Source organism: Glycine soja, chromosome 10 (genome assembly GCF_004193775.1).
Source record: "Glycine soja cultivar W05 chromosome 10, ASM419377v2, whole genome shotgun sequence".
NCBI lineage: Eukaryota > Viridiplantae > Streptophyta > Magnoliopsida > Fabales > Fabaceae > Glycine > Glycine soja.
Genome location: NC_041011.1, coordinates 4,999,891 through 5,009,951, shown reverse-complemented (window position 1 = coordinate 5,009,951; position 10,061 = coordinate 4,999,891). Strand labels below are relative to the sequence as shown.

At 32.7% G+C, this 10,061-nt stretch overlaps 1 protein-coding gene across 2 annotated transcripts; it reads left to right on the top strand.

Moving 5' to 3' along the window:
- The first annotated feature begins 983 nt into the window (after positions 1-983).
- Positions 984-5,496, top strand: LOC114370104 (cytokinin riboside 5'-monophosphate phosphoribohydrolase LOG3-like). Of its 2 annotated transcripts, none has more exons than XM_028327390.1 (7): positions 984-1,374; positions 2,170-2,267; positions 2,446-2,476; positions 3,054-3,153; positions 4,640-4,710; positions 4,830-4,973; positions 5,123-5,496. In XM_028327390.1, the coding sequence occupies exons 1-7, from the start codon at positions 1,255-1,257 to the stop codon at positions 5,216-5,218; spliced, it is 660 nt and encodes a 219-aa protein (XP_028183191.1). In that variant the 5' UTR covers positions 984-1,254; the 3' UTR covers positions 5,219-5,496. The 2 variants fall into 2 exon arrangements, with proteins under 2 accessions (XP_028183191.1, XP_028183192.1); XM_028327391.1 differs by lacking the exon at positions 984-1,374 and adding an exon at positions 1,603-1,622 and having other exon boundaries at positions 5,123-5,443.
- The last annotated feature ends 4,565 nt before the right edge of the window (positions 5,497-10,061 follow it).

The window sequence follows — 10,061 nt, the reverse complement described above, 5'->3', positions numbered from 1 at the left end:
GATAAATTTTTATTTTTATCTTTTATTTAATTGTATATTTTTTAACTATTTCAACATAATTTTATCAAATACTTATCATTTAATGAAATAACTTTTCAGCTTTATGCTAACTTTTAACTAACAATTAATTACTTTTGAGCTAATTTTTTCAAACATAACTTATTCTTGAGAAGAGAGTGTCGTAATGAGTGTCATCAATATTTCTCAATAATATTATAAAGATATGAAATTACTTTACAAACCAAAGATTATGCAATAATTAAGTAAATATTTTTATGGAGACACATGAATGTCTAAAGGGACAAAAATGGCACAATCATAATTTACAACCAGCTTTGCAGCATTTTTGAGTCTCACCTCATTAAAACTTGTTTCTCTCAAGAATATAAAGTAACAAGCAAGTGTTTCTACCAGCGTAAAAGAGAAAAAGATTTTCTTAGAAATCATATGAAAAAGCATTTAAAAATCCTAGGGACGCATATTTTTCCACATCTCAATAAGTTTTTTTTTTCTTTTTTACTTTCTTAATTTCTTAACCAGTGGATATAGTATGAAGTATATAAAATTTTGAAGAACTAATTTGAACAAGAATGCACACATGTCAATACAATACATTTATTTTTTCCGGAAGAATCACATATCAATACAATTTTTCAAGATAAAATAACAAGTCCAACATTGTAATGAAGGTTGTTTAGGAATCCAATTGAGGTGCTGTAGGTGATGTTTAGGAAAAAAACCGTGATGATTACACTACAGGTAATGTTGTTTGTTATTGGAAGAATGTTTGTGACAATGTTGATTAGGCAAAACAGAAACAGAACACAAGACCCGTAGGTAGGTTGGGACCGCACAACAACAACAGTAATCCGCGCGTGCTACCAAGGCACCACTCACGTGCGACCCCCCAATGGTGTGGTGTGGGGTAGTGTGGTGCTCTTCTCTATTCTCTCTATATATACAAAACCCCATTCACGAATTAGAACAAGAGTGAAGAAGAACGAGTGAGTGTGTAGTTGAAAGAATGCTATGTTGATGATGACACATGGATGATGGATCATGGATCATGGATCATGGATGGATGATTAAGATTTTTCTTCAACACAAGGGAAGGTAGCAAATAGAAAAAAGCACCTCAATTTGTGAAAGCATTGCTTGCAGTACATAAGCACTAACAACACAGTGTGTGAATATATATAAACTAGGTAGCGTAGTAGTACTATTATTACTAAACTTGTTACATCAAAAAAACAAATGGAGACACACGCTGAGATAAGGGTGTCAAAGTTCAAGAGGGTTTGTGTCTTCTGTGGTAGTAGCCCTGGCAAAAAGAGAAGCTACCAAGATGCTGCCATTGAACTTGGCAATGAATTGGTATATATACACACATCTTCCATCATGCTTTTATGTTTTTCTCCCCCCCCCCCCCCCTTATTTGTTTTGGAATAAAGGGTATGTATGTAACCCTTCTGTTTTATTGGGGGATTTATAATTTTTTTGTGTGTGCCATGTTTTTCTTAATACAATATACATGAGCTGAATTAATGGATTAGGTGGAAATGTTTAAACTTTATCATATATGACGTCTTGAACGGTCTGGTTCCATTGTGAATTTCATTTGGGTAAGTTCCGTTGTGTTCATGACGTGTTTTGTATGTTGTAACTTGTTCACGGCCTTCGAAAAATTGAAATTTTTACATTGATTTCCTTGAAACTATGTTTCTTTTTCTTCTGGTTGAGTTCGAGTCTAGCTTCTATTAAATGTAAATTTTTGCATTTTTTTCCTTTTTCATCATTACTCACAAGCAAAAAGACCAAAATCATTCTGAGAAAGAAAGGGTCACTCATTACCGTGTCCAATTTTTGTTCTCATGTTTTTGGATATCTATGGCTCCTTTCAGCTTTCTGAACTTAAAAACAGTAAAAAGTAACCATTTTTTTTTGTTAGTTAAGCTCAGTTAGCTCTGAACTGAACACTTGGCATGGACTTTACAAGTGCTTGCTGCTGATTGAGCTTTGGAGAATAAATTTCAGTGCCTTTTTTTTTCCAAATGGATCATCATTTTTGCTTTTGTGTTTTTGGCATCATATTATCATGGACTCTCTTATTTGTTTCTGTTATCATAGTCTTTCTAGGTTGTTTAATGTTGTTGTTAATGGTTTCTGAAGGTCTCAAGGAACATTGATCTGGTCTATGGAGGAGGAAGCATTGGTTTGATGGGTTTGGTTTCCCAAGCTGTTCATGATGGTGGTAGGCATGTCATAGGGTATCACTCTTTTTCTCACACCCTTTTTTCTTTTTGGTAAAGCTTTTCTCTTTCTCTCTTTTTTCTCCCAAGGATTTTGGGAGAAAGGAGGAGGGTCAAGAAATCAGAGCCAATTGTGTGCTTGTGTTGGTTTCTTTCTCTCCATTGACACTATTTGCAATGTTATTGTCTCTTGCAGAGTTATTCCCAAGACACTCATGCCTCGAGAGGTATGTCTGCTTCAGCCAGCAGAAAAAGCTTCTAGTTTTTTCTTTCTTCTCTAATAAAATTTTGCAAGTTGTCTCTTTTTTTTTTTTAACTTGTTTCTCTTCATCAAAGATCGAGCTTTAAATTTTGATTTTGTTCTTTCTTTTTTCTTTTATTTCTCCACTTTCCCCATTGCTTCTATATTCTATTTATGTATTCCCACTGGTTATTCCTTCCTCTTTCTGCAGCTTCTTTGTTTTCAGTTAAGCCTTCATTGCTCTCTGGTTCAAATATATATGCTTATTGCCAATTTCAAAGTCTAGTGTATCACAATTTTGTTGTTTTAAGGTTTGGATAATCTGGTTTATATGTGTTTTTCTTTTGCAAATGAGATCTTTATATGTTCTCAGCAGCTCTTCCCTGTTCTGGTTTTCCTTCATTGGCTAGAACTTTTCCTTTTTTGATATTGTTTTTGTTTTTTAGTTTCAATCTCTTGAATTATAAATTATTGATGTCTGTATAGCATGCTCCTTCTCTCTTTACTTTTTTTTTTTAATCTTATTTTCTGTTCCATCTCCTGTGCAATGGTTCCTTTTGCAGCTAACTGGTGAAACAGTGGGAGAAGTAAAAGCTGTAGCTGATATGCACCAAAGGAAGGCAGAGATGGCTAAGCATTCAGATGCCTTTATTGCCTTACCAGGTTAGCATGAAACTGAGAATACTTGGTTGCATTAGAAAAAGTAGAAACATCAAAGGTGCTTGAAGCTTTCTAGTTTTATCATGTACCATTGACCATTTTATTCTTTTGAGAATAATTAGTTGAATATAATATTCCTATTGATCTCCCTGTGCAATTTTCTTATTCAGCATTCAACAAACTGGTTTTTCACTTTCTTAAACATTATTAAAAGGTTTACTTACCACGCCTAATCATGGATGTTGACTAGGCATTAACTATTTATGTACTTGTGTATGTACATGGTTTTGAAGTCTTAAACGTAATAATAATGTGGACTATTCATCTACTTTGAGTATGCACAAGTGGACAGTGATTTTGTAATTTTAAGGAGTAAGTATCGAATAAACCAGTGAGATTTTTATGCTATTAATTAAATTTGACAGTGCTGCAAAGCCTGTTTATGACTTTTCCTTCATAATTCATACATCCATCCCAATGCTATGATGATTAGAGAGCGACCCTTCAGAAGTAGCTGATCCTGACCTTCTCTGAGCCCTTAGCATCTGTGGCTAAAATTTCAAAACTTCTGGGGCTCTGAGAAACTGTGGTTCTGGTTGAATACCATTTTTTGCCTCTACTTTCGTTGGAACCATGACGTGTTTTTGTACCAAACTTGCTGCATTTGATAGTGAAGGGAAAGTAAAGCAAAAGAAGAACTATCACAAGATAACGTTTCCAACTAGCACCTGTACCTGACATGGAATAGTGCCTTACCCTTTTCAAAGACTTTTATCATTTCTTAGTGGTTATCATTCTGAGAGTAATTTAAGTGCTGAAAAATTAGACAGATAGAGGAGGCATGCAAAGACAAAGCTGTCAATCACTCTCTATCTTGGGATCCCTCGTATGAAAGTGGATTCCCCAAGTTCCAAGAGTTAGGGTCTATTTGGAAGGAGTGAAAAGTGGGGAAAAAGCACGTATAACAACTATATTTTTTTCTCTGTTTGATTGAAGAAAAAATATAAAGAAAATCAGAAGATGTGTGGAGTTAGAAAAACAAAAATTAAAAATTTTCTTTTCTTCAACTTTTCCTTCAATTTAAATTTTAAAATTTTCTTTCCTCTTTCATTTTTTTTCTCTCTACCAAATATAGGGTAAATAAGAGGGAGCGTGTGAAGACAAAACCAATCGATGTCCTTAACGACCTCTCACTTCATGCTGTAACATTCATATAGTGGCATTTTTTTTACACAAACCAAAGGGTGTAGTACTAAATAGTAAACATTACTTACATGCACCTCAACATGGAATAGTTAAATCCCAAACTTGTGGAGAAAAAAGACAACACAACACGGTTGAAATGAAACCAAACAGTGAAACATGGTTCTCATATAGTTGAAATAAATTCCAGTTTCTCTTTCCACTGTTACCATCTCAATCATGGGTGGCTTATCTTATGCTTTTGCATTAAATTATTGATAAACTAATGCAAGTTACCTACATGCAGGTGGTTATGGGACTCTAGAGGAGCTTCTTGAAGTCATAACCTGGGCTCAACTTGGGATCCATGACAAACCGGTAATTGACTTGTACCATTTTGTTGGGGACTTATGTTAGTATTAAATTATTTTTTTTATTCTGTGGAGGTTCCCTGTGCTTTTTAGCCTAACTAGATTTTAACATTTCACAACTTGCAGGTGGGATTGGTAAATGTTGATGGATACTTCAATTCATTGCTATCATTTATTGACAAAGCTGTAGAGGAGGGATTTATTAGTCCTAATGCCCGCCACATTATTGTGTCAGCACCAACATCAAAAGAGTTAGTAAAGAAATTGGAGGTAATTTTCATAGGATGTCATCCACCAACCAACACTAATTAGTAGTAATTAGCACTTTCTACCATAAAAGATAATTGTTTATGTAATGTAACCACTTTTTCCTCTGCAGAATTAAGCACAAAATGATATGTTTTATGTTTAACTCACAGGATTACGTTCCGTGTCATGAAAGTGTTGCTTCTAAGTTGAGCTGGCAGATAGAACAACAACTCACTTACCCTGAAGAGTATGACATCTCGAGGTAGCTGAATTTGCTTCAAGGGCACGGAAGATGACACTAGATAGAATTTTGGAGGTGGAAGAAGCTAGGCTGGAATATCAGTATTCTGTTTTGTTTTTACTTTTAAAGAAAAAAAAAGAAAAGAAATTTCTTTTGTAAAGTACTGGGATTGATCTGGATATGTGAAATTACTTTGTTCCCTTGTGAAACTGATTTCCTTTTTAAGTTGTAAGTATTAGGGGCTTCTCAACTTATTACTCTACCTACTTCAACTAATTTTAATTTTAAATGGTATTTAATGTACTTTTTGACTCTATGTTCTAATGCCTATGGAAACCTCTAGTATGTTATTGGCCGAGCAAAGTAGTAAACACAGAACCACTTAAAATACATGATTGATGGGGGTAGTGAACAGAGTCAACAGACTATAGTCCAACTTAAATAAAATGTAAATAATTAAGAACTGGACCAATTTATGTAACGGATATGTTCTTAATGGAGCTGGTTTAGAGTTTAATTAAGTCTTGGCCAGCTAAATAGCATGTTCGGTTTAAATTCACTTATAGCGTAATTGATTAAAACATATTTGGTTTAGATTCACTTCCTAACATAATTGATTAAAAATCGCGGTAGAAGTGAAGCAACAAATAGTTATTTCAGCCTTTCCATGGGGTTACCATGATTTTATGAAATAGAATCAATTCTAGCATAATTGATTAAAATATGTTGGCTTAGATTCACTTCTAACATAATTGATTAACAAATCACGGTAGGAGGAAAGTAACAAATAATTGCTTCCGCTTTTTCATGGTGTCACCATAATTTTATAAAATAGAATCAATTCTCACTTGTTATCCAAACACATTAAAAAGAAGACATACAAAAAACTGACCCCACAAACAACCAATTCTTGAATGCAAGTGCAATGTCTGGTTGGGATTGCATTCCCTCACCTAGTTGGACAAAAGAGGCTGCATTTTGTGAACTACTCACCAAAATTTAACACCATAGTATAGGAAATGCTAAGGTAGATGCTGTTTACCACATCATGCACATATGATATTTCAGCTTGTGGGCCCCTCAGTTGCCAAGCAAATGTGACATTGCCATGTGTTACAGAGGGGTATGGTGGGGTTCAAAGTTCAAACTATGCGAGGGGCCATATGCATGTAGGCTTAAGTTAAGGGATCATGTGCCACATGCATGGATCTGAGGACAATATGATAGCCATGGTTAGTCCATGTATCATCCATCAAATTGCCAGTGGTTGAAAGACCTGCGTCGTACAGTTTGGGGTCTGCTTGGTTTGGAGATAATTCCAGAAGCTTTGAGTGGTTGCATAGTCATCATATATGATGCATTGCTTTGAAATATTGGCTGAAACATGGATGGCATGGCAAAGAGGGAACTGAAGGAAACACAGTTACCTCCTAGGTAAGATTACTAGCTCCTTCGATAATTCCTTTTAGAAATTCCTAGTACTTAGATACAGCATGTAGAGAACTAGAGAAGATATTTTCATTGTGATCTATGAAAGAGAAAAGATTGGAGGCATTGACAAAATTATCCACAGGATAAAGTTCCCATGCAGTACCCCTTTTTCTTCCTTTTAAACATTTTACCCTAAATTGCTTGAATTAAGAAAAAGAAAGAAAAAAAGTGATCTAGTGCTAAACTTTTTTTTTCATCAGCAACAAATGTTAGTTTGATAGATTTATTAGAAATAATAGTTGGAAGGATTTGAAATCGCAACCTCTCCTTCCTCCCTTTATCCTTTTTCAATCACTAGATCAACCTTATATCTTCCTTCTAATACTAAACTTGATGAGATTGAGCTCATATTGATCTTAATTATAAGCAAAGTGTGAAAATGGGAAAAAGAGAGGGTGAGAGAGGGAAGTTGTTGTTTCTCCATATATCAGTCAACTTGTCTTGTAATTAGAAATCAAGTATTGGTTAATGACTAAAGAATAAAAGTTTTACTGTGCGTTATGCAGTGCTAGTTTGGGCAAACATCCACATCTTTGGACCGCTAACCTGTGGAGCACCTTTCAAGGACTATTTTCATGTTAGGTAACATGGTTTGTATGTTAGGGCTTGCATTCATTTTCTCAAGTTAAAAAAGGACTGGCCGTGGCATGCATAACATTGTCAAACTTTCATCCTACATAGTACACTTCTTGATCAATGTTACTGTGTGATGGATAAGGAAGTTATCAACATCAAAAGTCTATCTTATCTACATGCTTCACCATATGAAGAAATTAAGAAGCTTTTGAATATGCAAATGCAATTTTCTAATTATGTTGGAATTATTCCTTTTTTTCTTCTGTCATTTATTCCTTTTTGTTAATAGAACCATAATCTTTATTTTTGGGATGAAAATACACTATTGATTTGTGATGAACTTCTTGTTATAATGACAATAAATTTTAAGTATATCATTTTTCTCAATTTGTTCATCTATAAAACTTTTATTTTTGTTTTAAAAAAAGAAAAAAAAGAAAAAAAATAGAACGTGATAATGTAAAAAAGGTTTTTATACTGTTATTCAATTGTCATATATAGTAACATCATTAATTTTTGTAACAAGGGATCTAACTCAATTGGTTGAATAACCTCTTGATTCTGTTTTCGATTCCTACGAATATAAAAATATCATTAAATTTTATAATAATTATTTTAAAGTCATTCTTAAGATAATTAATTATCTAAAACTCTTTATATTGAGAACATATAAAAACTAATTTTGTACCAAATTTCAAATGCATTTTTAAATGGGTGTGTAGATGATTAGGACATCAAAGACTAGACTTAAGTCCAGAAGGAAGCCTAAGACCCAATACAAGACATAGGAGGACCCATGACAAGAACAAGAGCTAAAAAGATCTCAAGCTTAATTATGCCTCACTTAACCACCAAGGCATTTTAGTTATGCTTACAATGTTGAGATTTTATGTTTCTTTTATTTTCTACTAAGTACATGAGAACTGATTTGTATAAATCAATTGTGAACTGAATGGATACGGACCTTTTGCTGATTTTATCATTGAAGCATGCGAATTGTCTCTGCTAGGATTCTTCCTTGAATCATTTGATCTAATCAAGAATTGCTCAATTCTTGTGGCAATCCTCAAGGCTTATCAAACATCATTGTTTGTGACGCCTATCTTGTTCTTCATTTTGTATTTTCTGTGTCCTTGTTAATTTTTGCAATGCTAATTCTATAATTCTGTCTGAATTTTTTATTTGCATATTTTTCGTTTTACTTAACCTTTTTCAGTGTTTTTTGTGCCTAAATTGTGTTTCAGAATGTCCTCTTTCACCTCAATTTGGAATCGTCCCAATCAGAGTTCTGTAACCTGAGACATGAATAAAAGTTAAAATACATTTTTGGTTTAATTGGTGTACGAATTTCATCATAGAATTGATCCGAATAGAAGCACAAGAAGGGAGATTCACATCACTAGAAGAACAAGTATCGGAAAAAATCAACTCTTTAAATGGATTTAAGCATCACAAGGATTAGTTTTTAACTTTTGATTAAGGGATATCTGCATTCACTAAAAGAATCTTGAATTATTGATATATGGAAAAATGAGGTGAGGTGATTATTTTTTTTAAAAATCAATTTTAGAATTGAAATTAAAATTAAAATTTTATCAAGTGTTCAAGAAAGTTTAGCTTAATTGGTTGAGCAAGATATGTGAATGTGATAAATCTTGATACCATAAAAACAAATTCAACAAAAATCATGTTCAAAACTTGAAATAGACATGCTTCATTTTTTCTTAAAAAAAACTCTCATTTACACAACTAACCCTTGAGATAGTACAAGTCATTATAGAATAGAATGACACCGAAACATTCCTTTGGGACGTTGAAGAAAACCAAATGAATGTCTTGGAAACAAAACAAGACAGGCGAATTCATCAAACAATAGTAGTATGATTCTTACATAAAACTCTAAAAATGTCAAGTCCAGCTTTAAAAAGAAAAGTCACATTAAATAATTGTCTAAACCACTTGTACGTTAATTAGTATATAGATGACAAATTGTAGCTCATTATATTTAGTTGTTAACGGATCATCACGACTCAGATTGGTTGGGCTTGAAAAGAAACAATTAAATCAATTGAGTGAGCTTGGATTAAATTAGAATGATTTTCAATAATTTTAGAGTTAAATCCAAATTAAATCAATCTTGTTAAATTTAAATTGATTTTCATCACATGCTCCAGTCCCGTCATGAAAATATGCTACTAAGAAAATTAAAATATAAAAAAATAAAGGGGGTAAAGAAGTTTGTAGATTTTTTACCCAATTCAATTCAGTTTTAAAATTTTGATTTGGTCGAATTGGTAAGTTTATATATTTATTTGACCGAATAATATCCACCCCTAATTATGCCTCTACAAAATGTAACGAATTAAGTTATACTTTTAAGAAAATTATAATAGATTTTACAAAATATAACATAATGATACATAATTATGGCATGTTGATAACATAAAAAGTAATTGTCGAGAGTTTAAAAGGTCTCTATATATTCGAATTTTAAAATTATTTTTATTATATTTTATTTTTAATCAGGCTAACTGTTTATTTCTCGCCCAGCTGATATGGAGAAATAATTTTAAAAAATTATATAATTTTTTTTCTTAACCTGGTTTATCGACCGGAGATAAGTAAAATCTACAAAAATTGTATATGTAATTAGTTAACAAATATCACTGGTTATTAGCTAATATCTTTCCTCAGAAAAAAGAAGAAGCTATTATCTTCTTTTTTTTCTTTCAAAAATAGGATGAATTGAAGGGTAGATAATGTAGTTAGTAGTACAATCAATTCATTTAGGCTTATTAATA

Coding starts and splice junctions, on each gene's coding strand:
- LOC114370104 (XM_028327390.1), top strand. CDS start 1,255: ATGGAGACACACGCTGAGATAAGGGTGTCAAAGTTCAAGAGGGTTTGT. Junction 1,375..2,169: donor TTGAACTTGGCAATGAATTG/GTATATATACAC, acceptor TGGTTTCTGAAG/GTCTCAAGGAACATTGATCT. Junction 2,477..3,053: donor AGACACTCATGCCTCGAGAG/GTATGTCTGCTT, acceptor TTCCTTTTGCAG/CTAACTGGTGAAACAGTGGG.